Source organism: Meleagris gallopavo, chromosome 1 (genome assembly GCF_905368555.1).
Source record: "Meleagris gallopavo chromosome 1, MGAL_WU_HG_1.1, whole genome shotgun sequence".
Classification (NCBI taxonomy): domain Eukaryota; kingdom Metazoa; phylum Chordata; class Aves; order Galliformes; family Phasianidae; genus Meleagris; species Meleagris gallopavo.
In genome coordinates this window covers 98,047,718-98,069,893 of record NC_139404.1, presented here as the reverse complement: position 1 = coordinate 98,069,893, position 22,176 = coordinate 98,047,718, and the positions used below count along the sequence as shown (strand labels likewise).

At 33.0% G+C, this 22,176-nt stretch overlaps 1 protein-coding gene across 1 annotated transcript in view; it reads left to right on the top strand.

Moving 5' to 3' along the window:
* The window catches only part of TMPRSS15 (transmembrane serine protease 15), a 56,715-nt gene that overhangs the window by 11,445 nt on the left and 23,094 nt on the right, over positions 1-22,176 (top strand). The window contains exons 9-16 of the mRNA XM_010722365.3: positions 5,965-6,073; positions 8,168-8,277; positions 9,740-9,877; positions 11,096-11,245; positions 13,729-13,831; positions 14,274-14,424; positions 15,179-15,320; positions 21,385-21,474. Of these exons, the coding sequence (XP_010720667.3) occupies positions 5,965-6,073; positions 8,168-8,277; positions 9,740-9,877; positions 11,096-11,245; positions 13,729-13,831; positions 14,274-14,424; positions 15,179-15,320; positions 21,385-21,474 (993 nt within the window). The remainder of the gene's footprint in view (positions 1-5,964; positions 6,074-8,167; positions 8,278-9,739; positions 9,878-11,095; positions 11,246-13,728; positions 13,832-14,273; positions 14,425-15,178; positions 15,321-21,384; positions 21,475-22,176) is intronic.

Here is a 22,176-nt window from a genome sequence, read left to right as displayed (position 1 = left end):
AAATTATAAAGGAAATTAAAAGACAGCTGAAATTTGCCCTTTGTGAAATGATTAGACACAGCTAAGGATTCATAGAGCTTAAAACTGTTCACACTGAATGGAGAGGAATTTTTTTTTTTTCATTTTAGTGTAATAAATTTAGATCAATTGGCCACCTTCTTGAATGTTTGGCTACTGCTCTGTCAGAAAAGTTGTATTCTGTGGATCTGTATCTCACATGAAGGGCCTGCACCTCCCTCCTGCCTCCTCAGACTTAGATGGTGTGATAGGGGTGTCTGGTGGCAACATTTTGTAGGCAGAACGGTTGAGTGTGACTCACATCATGGCACCCTTTGTTGGCAATCTATTTCCACCTTGTTACATTGAGTGCTAGGAAATGGGACTGAATAAATATTAAGTTGCTAACTACAATTAGAAATGCAAGATGATGATTAGTAGCATGTCCAGAAAAGGGCAACAAAGCTGGTGAAGGATTTGGAGCACAATTCTTATGGGGAGCTGCTGAAGGATCTGGGATTGTTTAGTCTGGAGAAGAGGAGACTCAGGGGAGTCCTTATCAGTTGCTAAAACCTCCTGAAAGGAGATTGCATCAAGGTGGGGGTTGGACTTTTCTACCAGATGACAGCAATAAGACAACAGGGAATGGCCTCAAGTTGTGCCAGGGGAGGTTCAGGTTGGGTGTTAGGAAAAATTTCTTCTCTAAAAGAGTGGTAGTGCATTGGAAGAGGCTGCCCAGGGAGGTGGTGGAATCACTACCTCTGAGGTGCTCAAGAACCATGTAGATGTAGTACTGAGGGACACAGTTTAGTGGGCAATAGTGGTGGTGGGCAGACATTTGGGCTACATAATCTTAGAGGTCTTTTCCAGCCTTGGTGATTCTATGATTCTATTATGTGAACATTTCAGCAGACAGCTCTAGGCGACCCTGCGTGAGCAGGGTGTTGGACAAGGTTCATCCATCCAATCTCAACTGAGCTATGATTCTGTGAAAATCTTAAAACCAAAAAATTACATCCTTTACCCTTACCTAATTTCCCTGAGCCTTTTTTTTTTTTTTTTTTTTTTTGGTGCAGAATTGACAGTGCTCCATTTAGCAGTGAATACTGTCAAATTCTACCAAGGAGTCTGTTACTGTGTACCAAAGTGCAGCTTTTTGATGGGGAGGTACATTTGCTAATGTCTATGTTTCTTTTCATAGTCTCAGCTCTAGTATTTTCTTGCAAAGAGAACTTTTTAATGTTCTGGGAAATGCTGGAGCAATTAGCACTCTGAGGTGTTTTTTAGAAAATATAATTTTGTACTAGAGGAGTCTGGAAAACTTATTTCAATTTTGTTGTGAAAACATATTTCTGAGCTCTCCTGGGTGATGAAGTCAGTCAAGCCTAAATATCAGAAATATATGAAATGCTGAACTCTGGTTTAAAAACAAAGAAGCAAACGAAAGATCAATATTTTTAATAATTTTTATACACTCATTGCAAGACTGTCTTTGAATGCTGCTGACATACTGACTCCTGTCAAAAGTGGAATCTTCTTCAGACCAAAGTGTTAACTGCAGACCTGCTTGTTACCTATACTTTTCCAACTGCAGCCAGCTGAGAAGGGAGATCTAGTCAAAACTTTGGGGAAACTATCCTTCAAAATATTTACAATATCCATTGAAACACATCAAAATCTCTATCTTAATAGCTGCATCCACAGCTTCATGATCAGATATGAGAAGGTCAGTCTACACTGGGGAAATCTGAAGATCCTAAAGTAGCTACTGCAGGGCTTGGGGCAGCACAACACCAAAGAGTTATTCATTTCTATTGTTTCACTGTTGTTCTGAGATGTGGGGTTTGGTTTTGATATTTTGGTGAGTTTTGTTTTTATTGCAGACACAGTTAAATAAAAAAGTGAAGGTCCTCATAGTTAATAATTAGCAATATATGTCTCATAAAAATCTTTTTTGCTTCTATGAATAATTAGATTCAAATTTATAAGTTTTACTTATATTTTATGAAAGTTATTACAACCCTACCTGTTATAGATGAGAATTTAATTGATACTCATACATTGATATTCATCCACTTGCACTCAAAGTTATGTATACATGATTCAGTAGTGTCCTGAAGGCTGCAATGTGGTTTAAGGTATGAACAGTGCTTGAGCAGAGTTTTTCACCTGAGGCCTCTTATGCGCAGAGCTTTTGGATATGGTTTGCATCTCTCCCTGACTCTCACATATAAATTGTGAGTGCCCTACTCCTTTTAATTGAACATATTATTTTTTTTTTTATCATAGCCACATTTCACCAGTCACTAACAAATATGTACAACTGATCTGAACATTTCAGAATATAAATACAATTTCAAATAGGCAGTAAATCATGAAAGGAATGAGTTGTACTTACGGCTCACTTTAGTGATCTGGATGGGTTGGTTCTATTCATTTTTACTGATGCCTGGCATTTCCAAGCAATTCATTCAGTTGCCATTAGATTGCAAGTTTCAGTTCATAGCCTTATAGAAATACAGTTCTGGCTGAAGGACAAACTGTTGCTCCATCATACTTATTTTATATGTTCAGTCTAAAAATTTTCCATCTAAAAAACCGAGTTTTCTAAATCTATATTTTTTAGATTTCTTAGCAGACTTTGCAAAACTAGTGGATCAAATAGCAATAAGTTATATGCACGTTTGAGATACCTGCCAATGTTTCTACCTCTTTGATATTTCATTTATTTTACATCCCTAGAGTAGCTTAATACAGTCGTATAAAAGCTAAAATTGTCTAGATTTTCAGAAATACTTCAGTATCTTACAATGGGATTTATAGCTGATATGAAATTCTTGTTATAAGTGCTCTTTCACACAATGGAGTTGCCACCCTTTAAACAACTCGGTTTGTTTTTCTATGGTGATTATTTTTGTCCAGTACTTCTGAGTTTATAGTACATTTGTAGTATTAAAATATAGGATATGCGTGGAATATTTAATAATCTTTTTGTGCATTAAACAGAATTCAGGAAAGTCTAACATTCTCAGAAAATGAACACCTTCATTTTTTGCTTTTATTGATGAAAATTATCTTGAAAGGTTTCTCTCTGGCTCTGCAGTGGAGTGCAGTAACAAAAGGCGATTGCAAAAGTACAGTTAGCAATTTCAGTGAAAGGGTTTCTAGAGAAATGCAAAAGTCTGAACAGCATCTATTAATAATAGCTTGCAATGATGAAAAGCAGCCATGTAACACATGAGTATAAGGAAAAGGAGATTGGAGCCTGTGCCCAGGAGCTGTTTCACTATGCAGACTCTCATCTCAATTATTGTATGTCTAGGCTAACATTTTGTGATTACCTACCTCACAACATTACTAGAGTACTGAGAGTGATCAATCATATGAAAGCCAGAAAGAAATATGCTGCCCTTGGCAGAGAAAGAGCCTGTCAAATGAAATTTGTGGACTTGATCTGACCAGTTCAGGGAGCTTCTCCATGGAATGCAAGGATAACAGGATTAAGCTTCTGAATACTCCCTGTATACCACATGAATAAACAAAAATGGACAGAGACATGTTGGGAAGCAGTGAAAGTAATGCCTATAAAAGATGTCTCCTGTCTCATTGGGAGGACAGCTGAGCTTCTCTGAGGGCTCCAGGAAAAAGTGCACTTGTTTGTTACTCTGCCAGTCTCTGCCATGCAATGTGGAAGTGCTAGGAGCATCATCAAGTTCATCCTGATGGCTTCCAGCCACCTTCCAGGTCATTCCTGAGGTATCAAGCATTTACTATTCCTAGACAGTGGAGAGCAACTTAAAAGCTTTTGCCTTTATCTCTTTGTCCTGTTTCAGGTTATTCAATATCTCTTAGAAGGGTAAGAAGAAACAGGAAAAGAAAACAAGAACAGCAAGTAATTGTTGAAAATAGCAAAATGTAGTCACTAATTTTATAAAAACAGTATGTTACAGGTTTTTATTATTATTACAGGTGCTAAAAAACCCTTTTTAGATCAGCATGTGTCTTGCTAGCCAGTTGTTAACAGTACTACTGTTTTTCACACTTCACATCTCAGAGCTACGCACTTTTCTTCTTCTTACATTAATTTTACTGCTCTTACACTAATAATGGCATCAAGTAGGGAATTCTATATCACATTGTTTCTTACAACTTCATTTACTATCTTGCACTGCCTTTCCCTTTCTTCATTCATGGTATCTGTTATTTTTTCCAGTCCTTTCTTGTGTTCCTCATATCTGTTGGTTTCCATTTGGTGACTGCATGTAGAATTAAGTGTGTTGACACCTGAAATTCATCCCAAGAGTATAGCCAAAGTTTCATTCTGCTATAACTGAAAACTAAGCTAGTGGATGTTATATTTTTAAATGTCTCCATTAAAAATCTTTGTTAATGATTTCTTCTTTCCCTCTACTATTTCCGAATATTTTATAAATACTGACTTTGGAAAGATATCCATAGTATTTTCTCTGTCCATTAAGTAAAAAAAAAAAAAAAAAAAAAAAAAAAAGTTGTAAATTTTAGCACATTAGTGAAGACAGGGAACATATGTATTCAAAGGGGCAGAAAAAGTCATTCTATGCCTGCTCCAAAACTTTAGTCTAAACTGATTAGAAGATTATATAGAATAGTAAATGTCTTTCAGAGATCTACTTTCTCCATGTATTTAAAACCATACATGGTCTGGCTTCCTCCCAAAGACCATGAGGACTGCAAAACGAAACATGCTAACAAGTTTCTAACCCAACTTATTCTTGACTCCTGTATTAGTGAAATTCATTCTACATGGTCTTTATTGACATAGTATGACTGAACCTTACAGAAACAAAGCCTGATTTTTATGTTGTTTGCAGTGCTAGTCAGAAAGAATTTTATACTTATCAAATGAACAGGCAAGGAGCACTGACTGATCATTTTATGCAATCATTTCCCAGAGGAGAACTACAGTCAATAAAATTTCCATTTAATTTTCAATATGATTGATTATTCATAATTTGAATAGCCATTATAAATAAGATTTCACTTCTGATGCTAATGAAAAACTATATCTAATTCTGGTTATCAGCCTCAAATTGATGAACTTCTCATTTACTTCTTCAGCTAATCATGTATTGTCCTGATTATAGCATTATTTGAAACTCTATGATGCTTTCCTAAAAAACTGAAGGAATACCATCCTCGGAATCTTTGCATCGTGTTCAATGAGATGCAGCAAAGGTTTCAACAGTGCTTCAGTGTCTTCAGAAATGAAATAACTCTACATTAATTAACATTTTTAGTGTTGCGGAAGCTTAAAAATATGATTTTTTTTTAACTAATTGATTTTTAAACTGAGCATGCATAAAATGAAATTGCAACACCAAGAAAATAAAACTAATACAAATATTTTGAAAATTATTTCATAATGAAGGAGGTTTTTCTTAGACTTGATAGCTGACAGGATACAGAATATCCACTTAGCTCTTTGAGTAATTAGCAAAATGTAAGGTAAGGAACAGAGAGCGCACAAAAGTAGAGAAAGCAATGTCAACCATATCCCTTCTTGACATCATTAACATGATATCAGATTGTTTCTGATAATCCAGACACGTTTTCCTCATTTAAAATAGCAGTGGATAGGAAATACTAAGAGAAAATACACTTTAATAATGTAAAAAGTAAAATGAAAGACAGTTGAATTAATCAGATTTTTAATTAGACTGATTGATTTAGAGTAGTTTGAATTAGTTGCATTGTTTCTAATGTAAAATTAAATTGTCTATAATACTGTAGTATTTTGAGATTAAATAATCACAGGAATTCGAAATGGGAGTAGGATGGTAATGTGTTTTAGTTTATCTTTCCATTCTTGCTTACAAGGTATTTTCTAGGTAATAGTTGCAAACTAATATTTAAGGTCACTATCACTTTGACACTGCTTCCATTTTTCGAATGGCATTTTGACAAATGTTCTTCATTATATTTTTACAGCTGCGATTTGTGATGGAAAATTCATGCTGACTGATTCCTCTGGGTCTTTTCACTCTATGAATTATCCAAAACCGTATAATGCAAATATTGTTTGCCAGTGGATTATACTGTAAGCCATTTTCTGATGATTTTCTACTTAACGTTTGTTCAATTATGAGGTGATACTGTTTCCTGTACATCAACACTCTGTCTTTATTTGTATTCTCAAATATCATGGCATGGAAAATATGAAATAGCATTTTCTCCTTTGTATTCACACAGTTTTTCTTTAAAAACTTGCATATCCCAAACACACTAATAATGACAGTTGTTCTGTATGATTTTGATAAATCTGGTGTGCTGCATGTATGTACAAGAATGTATTTGTAAGCTCATAATAAATCATACAATTCAAAATAATTGCAATACATATAGTAAATAGTAGCGTTTAATTACTAACTTAGTAAGACATCACTATTTTTAAAAAGCAGAGTTTTCAAGAATTCCCATCATTTAGGGGTACAAAGTTCAATTTGAAATTATTTGTATTTGAGGTCCTAATTCATTTAGAAATATTTTAAAATTACATGTATCACTGAATATCATCATAGCAGAACAAAAGTTCTCAGCAAAGTAGGTAAAATTTGTTCAATCAAGCATACACACCTATAGGGATGGACAGCTACTTGACTTTGACACTCTAGGTTCTCTTTATAGCCCAGGAAGAACAAAAAGATAGCTATAGTATGTGATAAATCTCATCCTAAAGTACACACCTAAAATAAGACAGATGATTAGAAGTTTGAAGCTTCTAAAATGCACAGGATGATTGACAGTTCGAAAGTTATTGAATTGAGAGGCAGTGATTATAATGATGGCTTTATAATAACAACCATTCTTTGATTCTGAGAAGTATTAGTTTGGTAAAAAAAAGTTTCAAAACAGATTAAGGAAGTATTTTGAAAATTGAATAAGATTTGAAATTCTTCCTTCCAAAGGCTCCTTTGACATCTCTATTCTTTGAGTTCATTCAGCACTTACATCTTCACCTTTACACTTCTCGAAAAAGTCATCATTTTTCTTGTTTGATACATTCGCTCCTTCCATTCACCAATACTTATACCACAGAGATTTTAATATATAGTGTGTGTCTTAAGAAAAGCACAAGATTGTGTTGATTTTACAATTCCACCCCTCTAATTTTTCCATGAAGTAATTTCTTCTCCTTTCAAAAGTCAGAGCAGTATGTTCAATATTTCCTTAAAAGATTAGCTTCTCTTTAACTTTCAACAAAATATTTTACTGATTTAAAACAAATGATAATTGTTTACCAGTGGATAAACATAAAAAAAAAAAAAAAACGTACATCTCTACTAAGCAGTATTCATAAGTGCCAGCAGATTGCTGTTAAAAAAAAAAAAAAATTCTTTATTGGCTCTCTCAATCCCCTCGATTCCAAAAACAACAAATGATGATATAAGTTGATTGTGATAGCATGATAGCACTGCTTTAGAATTTGTACTACCATAAATATATCTATTATAGGTTACTCAATGAATATAATTTCAGTAAAAACAAAATACAGCAATTTTTACACTTTTATTAAAATAAATGCTATTAAACTTACTGGGTGATTATTAGATTTGATAACATATTCTCAAACAATGTTTTTGAGATCCTCAAATCTTCATGTAAATTTAAAGAGGCATTTTAATAAGAGGCCTCATAATAAAAGAGGATTTACAAGAAGGATTTACATCTGTCTCTTTTGAAAGATTTTGATGTCCTGCTATTCATATTGATACCATCACACTACTTTTCTGACTTAGAGAATTCTGCCTGAGCAGCTAGATGCTATTTATCTAGTAGTATTGAATACACTAGTAGTGTATTCAAAAGTGATTTAGAATTAATGAACCACAGAGAAAAAATGACTGTCCAACTGAATATCATACTCTCAATTTTTAAAAGATTCAGTTCCTAAAATATTCTTGACTCTAGTGAGTTCAGGAATACCTCTACTTTTACAGAATGTCAATGCCCTATTACATCTGCAATTCTACAAACTAGGAGTTAGCCAAATATCTAATGTTAATTAATCATCTTGGTTGACGTTATTTCTCTTGGTTTCTGAACTGAATGTTATTCAAGCATACAATGAATTTGTTACAGTATTTTTTTAAATTTTTATCTTTTCTGGTTTATGTTTCTGTTTTCATCTTAGAGTGCCTCAAGGGTTATCCATTAAGGTGAACTTCACTTCTTTTGATACAGAACAGTTTATGGACAATTTAAATATTTTTGAAGGTATAGGACAAAACAAGACTTTAAGAGGTAAAGTTATTTTTCAGCTAATATTACTTTCCCATTAATTGAATTCACGTAGTAAAAGATTTTAAACTGAAAAAAAAATGCATGTGTATGTTTAAGTGAAAAAATGAATCTGTATAGAGTTTTCCTTTTAAAGTTGACCTCAATATACTCAACCATTCTTATGGAATGGACAGATATATGTTTGCCTAAGATGTAAGAAAACACAATTTTTTATATGTCTTATCTGAGCAATGTAAATACCTTGACCATTGCCATGATCTTTAATATCATCCATAGTGACATTAAAATAAGTGATCTAAACTGAAGCTAATGGGGTGAGTACTTGGTACTCTGCAAATTATTCTATGGCATTACTGACTCAGACCTGGAAATAGTGAAGATACTGAAGATAGATAACTAATTTCTCTCTATATTCTATTTTGAAAAACTAGGTTTCTGCCCATTTTTCACTAGACTCAGTTTATCCAGATGAATTCCATTATAGATGGAATACATGTACATGAAGATAAATATCTAGATCCAAAATCCGAAGTCAGAAAGATCTTTAATATGTATTCATATTTTTGGAAGCAGGGAGGGAATGAGACTGTAAAGCAGTGAAAGACGTGGAATACAGAATACAGAAACTCTACTCCTTCAGTACTGCTCTGAATATAAATCCACTTTGGGATTTAAATTTCTGTGAGAGAGATGGCTTCAGTAGTACTGTTAGAAGCAACCATTAATTTGCACATTTTTTAAGACTGCTGTGAGAGTGACTGGTAATAGCGCAGTGATGTAATAGTGCAGTGATGTAAAGATAAACTTAAAGATTGTCCTTGTTGGTTTTGTAAAACATAGCAGTTAAAAGGTACATCTCCAGTAGACATTTAAATAAATAAAATAATTTTATATTAATTTCAAAATTTCTCCTCGAATGTCTCTAAGCATATGTACTAATTATTAAACTGTGAGGGAAAGTATATATAACAAATATATATATTCAGTATTGTTATTACAGAGTTTCAGAGTGCATATCTGTACATTGAGAAAATCTCCAGCATAAGAAGCATGTATATGAAGATTTTAGATTTTAATATATGGATATTATATAAGAAAATAAAAGTATAATTACACTGTAATATAAAAGATGATTCTCCACTAGCTGATGATATCCATATTGGCAAATATGTGAGATGAGAAACGCACAATAATCATATTTATATAATTATATATTTTATATATATAATTTATATAATTATTTATATTTATATAATTATTTATATAATTATATTATATTAGCCAAATAACTAAATGGCTTCAAGATTTTGAAGGTCTTGTAGACAGGATCACAATTATTTATTCTTATTTAAAATTCAAGAGAGCTTTTTAATATATTATTTATTATAACAGTGCTGGGGATTTCATTGTACATGCGATTTTTTTTTTTTTACTGACTAATTTACTCTCTGTTTGTTTTCAGCTTCTCTCTCAGGGTCTAATCCTGAGACAGTTCACATTTTTTCTCATGAGGTTACAGCCACGTTTACATCTGATTATTCTGAAAATTGCAATGGCTTTAATGCAACATACACTACTTTTAATGCAAGTGAACTAAAAAGTAAGTGTTCTTTTTCACTATTGTTGTTGTTGTGGTAGTCTACAATGCTTGCTGAGACTATATGTTTCATTTTATAAAATGGAAATGGAAAGAGAAGCAGTATTTTCTATCCTCAATCCTTTACCTTGGCCCACACTGAGAAATTTCATCTTTTTTTTACAGACCATATCATTGATTTCAAAATGACTGTCTACAGTCATACAGGCTGGATCTAGCAATAGGGAGTTGACTTACAGTGCTTGTGCTGTTAAAATAAAAGAATAAAACGATGGCAATATTTCCTTTAGATTTCTTTCAGCAAGTTTGTTCACTAACAAACACAGTATGATCCTTGCCGCTAATCATTACTTTGTTATCTCTAGGCAATACCTGTTCTCCAGAGTTTCTCATGTCCTACCTCATTGCCACAAATAGCAGTTCCAAGTGGTAAAACAACCATTAAGGAAAATACTGCTTCAGTGAATAGATATTGAAAAAAATATATCCAGAAGTAACAAGTCTTCAGTGACAAAATGAAGCAACACAACTCATGCTCTGATGTACCTTAGCAGTTGTTAAAAAACTCAGATGCAGATTTTGCAAGTGAAGATTGCTTCAGCTGCTAAATTTTGAGCAGAAACGAATAGGGAATGTGACTAGAAAGGGGTATGCTGCAGAAGAAACATCCAAAGGGTCACGAAATTCTTGTCTTGTGGGCTAATTTGGAATTCAAGGCACCACGAAAAGACACAGGACAAATTGTGGGAAGAAAAGTGATGTCTCAGCAAATCTGTATGATCAAAGAAGGAGCAGAGAACAAAGAAAGGAACATTCGTGGTGCATGAAGTACAGCACTTATATATTGAGCTTATAGCTGGTGGCTCTGATAGGAAGCCCGTTCAGCTGGAGCAGCCTGAACTGTGGCTAAGAGGAGGGTTAGTCCTTAGGGTCTGCTATGCAGGTCTCCTTTCTTGTTCATCTATAACTTCTTGGCAAATGATCAGGAAAGAAGTTTGATAAAGGAGTGCAACCTTCAGGCCACCTTCAGCGACAATTCATTGTTGACAATAAAAAAATACACATTTCAATGAGTAATCATGTTTCTTAGAAGAGAGTCACCATAGCCTCCAATTTTCAAATGCATTTGAAAATTTAAACTTTGTCACTTACTCTTATGTAAATCTGAGAAAATATTTAATATATTTGTCATTTTTATTTACTAGAGGTTCTTATTAACAGATTTTGAGAGAGTCAGTTGCACTTTTGAAGACGGCTTTTGTTACTGGATACAAGATTTAGATGATGATTTAGACTGGGAAAGACATCAGGGCCCTACCTTTCCCTTTATGAGTGGTCCTGATTTTGATCATACATTTGGCAATGTGTCAGGTAAGGTCATATACAAATTGCCTTCAGATTAAAGGAAAAGCTTATTTTAGCTTTTGTTGAATAAGTCTAAGCTGTTTTCTTTAGAGAGGATGCAATTTTATTCTGCCATAAAAATGATTCAGAACTATCAGACAAAAAGGTTTATGCAACTCATTTTCATCTTGTGTAAGTATACCGAAACCAAAACTGGAAATAAATGGAATATATGAAGTGATTAAAGTATGAGGTATCGAGGATTTTTAACACTGTTCAGAGTCCAAGGAAGATATTTCTATTACACAATAGTGTTTTAGGTAAAAAGAAATTCCTTCTTTACCTTAAAGGAAAGAAAAAATAAATATATTATTTTTTTTTACCAAAACTACTTCTTTTTCACGTGTGTCTACATCATGACAGTCATAGAATAATTTTTATTTATAAATGTTGACCTCTGTGGTATATAGGTCTTCTGTTTTCCTAGTTACGATAACACACCAGACACACTAATTTTTAACACACATACGCACAATAAACTCCAGGAACATCTATAGCAAAATAACTTTATCAAAAGAGTGATGATATCATGTGTGGATTTTAATTACGGAGACAATATTGTTAGGAATCATAGTTTGAATGCATACCATGGGTGCTTTTTCAGAAATTGAATCCAGAAGTTGTTCGAGTTGAACTCGAACAACTATTGTTTAAAAACAATATGTCTCACCTGATTGATCAGCCCAATTAAAAGTAGTTAATGTAATTTGGATTTCACAATGACCATATGTATGCTATGCAAGAGAAATAAATTATATAGTGACAAATAAATTATACAGTGACAAGTATCTGGAAAAATTGCAGATTACTCTGGCAAAAGTTACTCACAGGAAAAGAAAAATATAATTCAGCATGTTATTGTATAGAAATTATTCCTCTCTCTGAGTAAATGAACATTTTCTAAATAATTCACTGTTTTCCCACTCAACTCCTAGAGTACATATCAAATGAGTGAATGTAATTTTTACTTCCTGAAACAGTTGACAATGATTTCCAGCTGTCTTGAAAATGCTAACACATTCTAGATGTTTCTCTTTCACTTTCATAGGTCTAAGCTGATGTATATAACGTTACTATATGTAATGTTACTTTTTTTTTGAATGTTAATATTTCTGGTATTTCTATTTGAAACAAAAGCATAAACTGTAATGTTAATATCTAGATATTACGTAGACAGTGTACTTTTGTTTTGCTTCTCTATTTTTTTTGCTGGTAGCAGAAGAATTAAAACATACTTAACAAACCTCAAAACCAATCAATTGTAATACTTCTGACCTCCATTAGAAATTATTTATTTTGGTTAGATTATGCTTAAAGCTCATTTCACTTTTTGTTCACATCTGATTGTGTTACACAGCAGTATATTCATTTAAAAATGATATATGCAATGTAACGAATATTCTAACAGCAGAAGTGCTAATGGAAAACATCATTCATTACTGGACAAGTTTTCCTAAATTGAATCAGTATGCTCAGAAAATTGATGAAATAAAGACAGAGGGCTGTCATTTTGGCTATATAAAGACATTTTCTAAATAAGAATTCCACACTTATTTTCTAAATCTGGATATCATTTGTCTTTTGATATATGATTTTCTAAAGCAACTCAGAAATTTACTGATATTTCACACTATTTTTGTGTGTGTGTGTACTTAAATCTTCTAGCTAATCTGGAGGTATAAATAACAATGTGGTATAATGTACATTAATTGTAATTATTTTTAAATTCTAGGAATTCTATAGGAATTAGCTAAATATGCAGATAGAGAGAATAAAATCTGAAACTACAGCCAAGATTTCAATAAGGCAAAAGTCTTATCTTAGGACTTTATTTCTGTTCACTTTTTCACTTTTCTGTGATAAAACACAATGCTTCTGTACCCTGGCCTCATATTATATTTCCATATTGCAGCAGGAAGTTCAAATTCCCAGCTGCAAAGAATAAATTCAGAAAGGTTAAAAAAAATAATCTCCAAATAAGATATCTTTCTCTTTTATGATGTTTCCTCATGCCACACAGTGTTCACGTAGTCACTCCCTCACTCCTCAACACACACCTCATATCTCACACTATTATGTACATAAAAACTATGGCACATTGGGAAATTCTGTAAAGCCACAGTGCCAAACAGGATGGCATCTTTATAAACTAAGCAGAAATAGATTAATACCTGACTTTACTGAAGAAAATGCAGATCTCCCACAGAGTTTAGAAAGGTTAGTTTCTCATTTCATGTTTAGTTCTGAGGACCCTCCATGAAGCTTAAAAGCTCATTTTAACGTTGACTCTTCACTTCTACTGTGTCAGGAATATTTCTATCCATTAGAAATATTTGTGCTTGATATTATTAATACTATTTTTAAACAGGAAAAGAAAAAAAAAAAACACCTTGCTCTCATTTGAAAAATGAAAGTTCTGTATTGTCTAAAATGTGCTCATTATATTGCAGGATTCTATATTTCAACACCCACAGGACTTGGAGTTGAAGGAGGAAGAGTTCAAATTCAAAGTTTGCCTTTGATCTCTTCAGATCCATCTTGTCTAAGTTTTTGGTAGTGTTATGTAACCTTTGTATATTACATGTAGATCCTATACATATCGTTCATTTAAGAATAAAAGCAAATAATTACTTTCATATATATTAGTTCAAGTCAGTGTAATAGCCTCTCTACTTCTATGACCAATCTTAACTTCTGAAACTTTTACTCCATTATAGGTTTGAGTCTTGCAATTAGCTTTGATGTATTCTCTTTTTCACCCCATACCCAGCATTTATTTCTACACAGAAATATTAAGAATCCCTGAAATGTTTTTGTCACAAAGCTTAACTAAGTATCCACAGATAATGTAGCAAAAAAAAAAAAAAAAAAAAAAGAGGTAAAACTTTCAGTTTTAATCATGAAAAATAAAACTCTTAACATTAAAAAGTTAGATATTACTCCACAAAGTTTCATTTTGCTCTAAAAATAGAAAACTTTGCTTTTACTCCTCTAGGTATTACATGTACAGTCCTAACATTTACCGTTTATGCGTTAGCATAAGAAGTGAAAATGGTCTGGAAAAGATAATTTTCCAGAAAGAAGGAAACTATGGAAAAAACTGGATTTATGGACAAGTAACTTTAAATGAAACATCTGATTTTAAGGTTTGTTTAACATTTAGACTTTTATTTATTTAGTTTTGTTTAACTGATGTCAATTTTGTTCCGAATGAACCCAGTGATCCACAGCTCCAAATTTATTCTATAGGTTTTTTTGATGGCTTATCTTGCTATAGTAGATTTTATCAATGCAAAAACACTATCAGAAAGATGCATTCACTGTCTGAGGAAATGACTATGTCTGTGACCTGGCTGCATCACATTTCTAGCAAATGTGTGTTCTGGGACCTCGAGAACAGTTACAGTACTTTACTTATATATACTATATACCTATACCATATACATTAAAGACATCAAAATGTCTTTTGCACAAATGCCTTGACAGCAGGATTTCTTTAAATACATATATAGTAAAACACAGTAATGAACATCAGATAAATTGCAGGTTTTTTATGTAGATAAGCCATTAGATCATAAGGTTTGGACTGGTAAGTGATACAGAATGTTGTGTATCAAAAATTACATTAATTTGTATGTAAATTATGGAATCGTTTCAAATTATGTTCATCACTTATATAAAGTTCCTGAATTCCTTAGAATGATCCATTCTGTTTGCATGGTAGGCGTTTGTGTTGCTGGGAATCGTATCTCACCTCTGATACCCACATCTGAGTGTAGCACCAGCTCAGATTATAATGGAAATGAAATGCCAGAAAGATAAAATGTGTTTCATTCAGTTAAATTATAAATATATACACACACACACACATTTATATATATCTTTTCCAATGAATTTCAGGTTATATTTGATGCCTTTACAAGGATTGCTCCAAGTGAGATTGCCTTGGATGATATTAGCCTGACAGAGGGAAAGTGTAATGAAAGCAATTATGTAGAGCCAACTGCATTTCCAATTACCACTACTACTGCTTCAGTTCCCAGTAAGTAAACACTACTGATGATTATCAGTTCTCTCCTGTATTTGTGCTTCAGTTATTCAAAATTTGCAATAAACCCACCCCAATTTACAAAATTCTCCAACATTATAAAATTAACTTCAAAATAGTTGTTAGGAATCAGGCTTGCTGCTCATGACTCCATTCACAGCAATAGAACTGATAGGTTCACATCTTAAGCTATCAGTACATTATCTTCCAAAACTTGAGGAGTGAAAGACAAGTTGTGGTGGTTTCACCTTGGTGACTTGCTAAACTGCACCAAACTGCTGTTTCGCTCCCCTTCAAAAGAGCAGAGAAAGCCACATCTTGGTCACAAGGAAACCACATCTTGGCAAGCTGTGCCTCAGTGCATGTAGTATTTGTTCAGAAGGAAAGATGTGTTCATAACAAGAGTCCCACAACCCCTTTTCCAGTTTTTGTTACTGAGTATGGCACCAGCAGAATGGAATATATTTTTGGTTAGTTTACCTCAGCTGCCCTTGAAATTTTCCCTCCCCAGCTCTTGCTGACTGCCAGCTTACTGGTTTTGAAGGGAGATGGAGATAGCCTTTATGATTGCCAGCACAGCTCAGCAATAGCCAAAATATTGGTGCAATATCAACTCTGTTCTAGCTACAAGTGCAGAACACAACACTGTATGGGCTGTTTTGGAAAAAATTAACTCCATCCCAGCCAGACTCAGTACATTAGTAAAGAATTTAGTATTTATTTCTCAAATCTTTAACTAGTAAACTTCCAGTACAATAGTAAAGTGGAGAGAACAAAGAAAGATGAGGATAGTAACTTCTGTATTTGAAATTATAAATGATTAATAGCGAGAAAAGAGTTTGCAAAGTCACATCATGATATCTCCGTAGGTCTCAACAGCATATGTTCACTAAGCTCTGAGAACACACGCACAATGAAAAATCTAGTGCTTAAGGGAAGTGAAAGAATAATAGTGCCAGAACAATTTAAAAATGATCTATATGACTGTTTAATACCCAAAATGGGAGTATTTATCTGGAACAAGGCTCACAGTGAATGAGATCTTCCAATTTGCATTTGGGCATGTTGTTATTCATTCTAGATACCATTACATTAAAAAGGAAAAACAGAGCAGTATTTGGTTTGTAAAAAATCTTAATAGGAAAACAGAAAAGACAAAGTGAGGAGTTCTGATGGCAGGAAAAAACAACAACACAACAATCAAAGGGTTTTGTCTGCCTGATCTATTGAGTGATTTCAATATTTGCATAAATAACAAATATGCCAGATGAATTCCTGACTTTATCAGTCTTCACAGAATCACTGAATCATAGAATCACAAGGTTGGAAAGGACCCATAAGATCATCTAGTCCAACCATCCTTGTTTTTTATTACCACTAAGCTACTAAACCAAATCTTATAACACCTTATTCAGATGCCTCTTGAACATGATCTTGCTTTGCTAAATCTTCTCCCTGTGAGGAATAGCTGCTGGCTCTAGTAACAATGGATGGAGTATTTTCCCTGCTATGAGGAATTTCATTTCAATTCACATAACTGTCTTCTTGGCCTCCCTTCTGAATCTTGCAAACTGGAGGAGGGTTGATTTTACTTGTATATTTTCTCCACATCAACTGAAAGTTAATGAAATAGAAGGAATTATGTTTCTACATATATTAATCCAGCTTACTTTAGACACACCACATTGTGGAGTCTTTTAAAGGAAAACAGAGATTTAAGATTCCACATAAATTAAAATTTCAAGGAACCAGTTAGAAGAATCTCACTGAGAAAAAATATCTAAAAATACCTATAGGCATCATTTAAGTCTAGAAAATGCACATAAAAAAAATGAAGAATAATTCCATATGATGTAAACAGTTTCACATACATTCAAAAACTGACACAAATATATTCAAAATACATTCAATACCACATACAAATGTGAAAAGTGGTTGTGGCAAAATAAAATATTTAATGAGGCTTTGTAACATAATGTGGACATGAACTTCATTGGGGAAAATAAAGAGTTCCAGATCCATTTTCAGAAGGCTTGAAATCATTAAATCAGAAAATATGTTCAGAACTGCCTCCTGTTATATTTACTGTCCCTTACAAGGCACATCTAGTTGCTCCCTTCAAAGCATACAGCTAATAGAAGTCTAAAATTAAAATGACAGAAAAAGACTATTTGCACTATATTTATATTGATGCTCTATGTACTAATATTGTGATCCTATCAAATCTATCATCTCTAAATCTAGTGCATCAGAACAGGGAAGGAACCAATTCTTCCAAATTGAGAGCAAAATTAAATTTTAGAACACTGTCAAGAAAAAGGGACATAAAGTCCAACAAGACGTCTCTGTTAGCAAAATAAAATGTTATTAACACTAGTAATTTCAGTCAGGTGAGCAAAGTAAGTTTAGGAGTTTGATTGCAATTTTCTTTAAACTGTTAGGAGGTGCTGATATATGCCACCTCCTTGTAAGTTAACTTCAACCAAATGATTAATGATAGAAAATTTCTGTAATAGGCTGTAGCTGAGTTCTACTGTCAAAATGTCACAGAAATGATTTTCAAACTATGTATCTCAATGCAAAATATAGCGCTCAGACCTGAACATTTAAGAATGAAGTGTTTGTGTGGCATATAACTAACTCCACATAAAATGAATAACAGGATCTATATTGTCCTTCAATATGATGCAAAAGTGCTGTCTAAGCAGTTCCTGAGGAAAAACTAACTTGGCTTGCATTCTGACTTTGTTGAGGCATGTTATATATATGCTGCCTGTAACTTGCTGAAAAATGTCAATATTATCAATCATCTTCAAAGAAGCATGACATTATTTTGATGGATGTGATGCAACTTTACTAACGCTGATGGTTTCACTACAAATGTCACATCTATAAACGAGAGATGAAAGAATTTGCATTGAGCCACTTTCCTTTGCTAGACTTAGAGCTTCAGTGAGATATGTTGGCATAATTAGCAGTGCCACAAAAGTACATTGAAAAGTCAATTTTTTTTTTTGCCATGGTGTGTGGTAGGAAAGCTGGATTTCCTTTTGTCATTTACACCAGACTGTCACCTCACACTTTCATCTAAAGCAAGGATTACTTTAATCTTCATATTCATTTATAACCTGTCTTCTAATACAAACCACAGTGTGGAAATTACAGAGTCGATTCCACACTTTTAATGTGTATATCAACATAAATTAATATTTTGGCAAAAGCACAGAGGATTTTTTTTCCCCCCTCTGGAAAGGTCATCATTTTATACAGTGTTGAGAAAATCCTTCATTATGGTCACTGAAAGAAGCAAGATTATTGGTGTTGATTACTGTTTGGTTCTCTAATGAGCATCTGGCATATGATACAGTATAACTCCATATAAACTCATGTTTATTTTAAAACAATTTTTCCATGAGTCAAATCAACTGCTTCCATTGTTTTTACATGCAAGACAAAAGATCCTTATCGATGTGCCTTTCATGCATTCAACACTAGGTCAGATTTCATCATGAGCTGCCAAAGGTCAGCTTTAAGAAAGTTTGTTTTACACTGCTTATGTCATCAGATGCTACTGGCTATGCATCTTAGGTTCTTTATGCAGCTTCACAGTAATTCTTTGTCTCTTTGTATTGCCACTAATATTTCATAACAAAAGCCAGTTTAACCTTTTTTTTGATAATGTACTTACAGAAATTAGTGTCTTGTGGCCCATACAGCTGAAACATAACGTACTTATTAGTAAGTCGCTTTCCTTTCAGAGAGTTCAGTTTATCTTTCCAGAAATCTAATTAAAGTTTTGTAAGATGGCTGTTGTGAGAAAGTTCAAAACTTCCTCTGAGTGAGATTCAATTGTCAAATTCAGTAGGGCTCGTAGATTATGAGGTCCTTATGCTAGTGCCTCACAGTATGTAATTCTGACAGACACATCAAGACACAATGTGTAAGTCATAATGGAAGCAATGATTAGCCAAATTTTTGTGTTAACAAAATAACATTTAATTAAAGGAATAAAAATAAATTAAAAAAAATTAGAATTCTTCTGCATTTACTTCTGTTTTCTGAAAGGACTGTACAAATAATGTTTGTTTCTGGAACAAATAATTGAGAGCAACTAAAGTGGGCAAGTATGATAATGCAGCTGAAATAAACATAAATAATATTTCTCAATTTAAAGTAAAATTTTGAAATATCAATTTGATGCATTTTGGATGTAAAGCATCTTTATTTATTATACCTTGGAAGAGAATATTGCGTGTATAAAATGCATTTAATTATCTGTGCTTGTGTGAGAGTGTATGCATGTGTGCATATGTATATCTGGAATATCTGCTTTTAAATAAATGTTATTTTACATATAATTGCTTATACGTGTAGAGGATAAAGATCTTTTTTACCAGTGCAGTCATTTCAAGGAAAAATGTAGATAGCTATTTTTACCATTTAGAGAGTTCTAATTAAAAGCTGTTATGCTCCTGATGAACTCAAAATGACAGTATATCTGTTTAAAGTACTTATATATTATGTATTATATGCTCAATCTCTCAATTGAGAACGTATCTAAAAACATTGCTTAATAGGAAAATTATGGATCTTGTTATAGTCAATCTTTTGATGTTCTGTTACAAAATATGCACAAGTTTTTGTATATTGTGCTCTCAGTAGAGTAAAAAGGGTAAAAAGGGATCATCATAGTTATTGAAGCAGATAAGGTAGATACTGTAGGAGCTCTTATCACTTTTTTTACTGCCATATCTCCACATAGCTATTAAGATATATTTTAAGGCCAAACAGAAAATATCATCCAGCAGTTAAGTATAGACTTATACTGGAAATAGCTCTAAAAAAGAAAAGTACTGACCCTTTTACAACTCTCTCATACAGTATATAAATACTGGATGTGCTAGTTATTGTTGCCTGGATCACTAATGACACATGAAATCATCTCTTTATAGATGTACTTGCACAGCATTTTGACTGCTCTCCTTTATGAGAATGTATTTGGAAAGGTTTGGGTACCTGTGCAAAATATATTAGTATTTCTGTAGGTTCTCTCCTTTCAAAACTTGCACTTAATCTGCACAGATTTGTATTTTATAACTATGCTGGAAAGTTATATTCCATTAATCCTTATTAATTATTACATTAATTATTAATTATTATAATTATTATATGTTAATTATTTAATTGATACATTAAACAATAGTAGCTGCAGTAATAACAATAATCAATACAATTTACAAAATTATGGAATCAGAAAATGTGCTGCTCTCTCTTACTAAAGATGAACTGCGAAAAGGTAAAGACTTAAGCAATTTTTTTAGAATTATTTGAAGATTTTTTCAGATAAAATTCTCTATCAAGAAATTTTCTGATAAATTCTAATGTTTTCAATGATAGATCCATATGGTCTTGCTATGAAGTATTTCCTATAATCGACAAAATATGCTTTATACTTTAGTATCTGTGTTAATGCTCCAAAAAGTTTAATCCAATAAGCAAGGCATATACACTTATTCATATATTAAGGGGGAGAGGGGAGCTTTCTGTCTTACATACTGGTTTTCAAGCTTTTAAATTAACTGACAGTTAAATTATAAACTTTTCGACCAATTTTCTGTCACGTGTACAGTTTGCAGACCAGTAATCACCATATGAAGGAAATTATGTTATTCCACTGCCTACATGGGGAATGACTTTTCATAACACTATCAGGAATGCAGTTGTATACCTTGCCACTAGCACTTCACTGATCTCTAGCTGTAAGTAACAAAATGGCATGAATTATATAGGTCAGCAAGTCTGACTTAGACACTGCAACTGCGAGGGACAGTGAAGTTCTCACGCATTCTCCAATGCTCTTTACTGGGATGGTGACTTCTCATAATTAACTGTTCAAGCTTTATAACAGTAGCAGCATAACTAGGTCCTCATAGTGGTAATGTTAAATAACTTCTTCATAAAATTACTGTTTCCAAATTATCTTTGAAGACAACTGATTGCAACAGTAGGGCAATAGATTATTTATTTATTTATTTATTTGTAATGTTCTCTTTTTCAGCTGACTGTGGGGGTCCAGTTGAACTCTGGGAGCCAAACAGTACATTCAGCTCTGAAAACTTTCCAAACAATTATCCTAATCAAGCTTCTTGTAAGTTATTCTTCTCCATGTCTTCAGGAAAAGTTTAGTTGAATAACAGTTCTAAATGTGTTTTCCTACTGTCAAGCCAAAAAGATTTTAGCTAAATACAATGGGCTCTTTTAACTAATGTCTATGTATATGGCACTTAGCAGAAGCTAAGGAATCTTCTACCAGTTGATTAAAAAATTATTATAATGAGCATAACTATTATGTTTCAGACTGGCCAGTTGCATCACATTATTCATGTCAAATATTTTTATGTCAATACAATAGACAAAGTGCTGAACGTTTGCATTTTAACATTTCACCTCAATGTATCTACCAGGTTAGTAGCCTGGTCATCACTTCTATTAAATAACTAACCTTTTTAAGGTGAAAGAATGTATGCATTCTGCAACTGATTACTTCTCTATGGAATGTTTCTTAACATATTGGTGAAAAAACGGCATTATTGTACTGATGTTACTCGATATATATTAAGCTGCAGTTGACAAAAATTGATAAGAAAATAAAACTTACAATGTTTCAAGGTGATATGCCATGTGGAGTTGATGGATGAAGCAAGGAAGAGAACTTTGCTGTAGCAAGGAAGCGAACTTTGCTGTTTCTTCTTAATTAAATTTCAATTATTTATTACTTCAACTTTAACTGTAGAATTGTGTTGTGATGCTAATCACAAAAAATGTTATTCTGTGTTTCTGTCCCATTTGA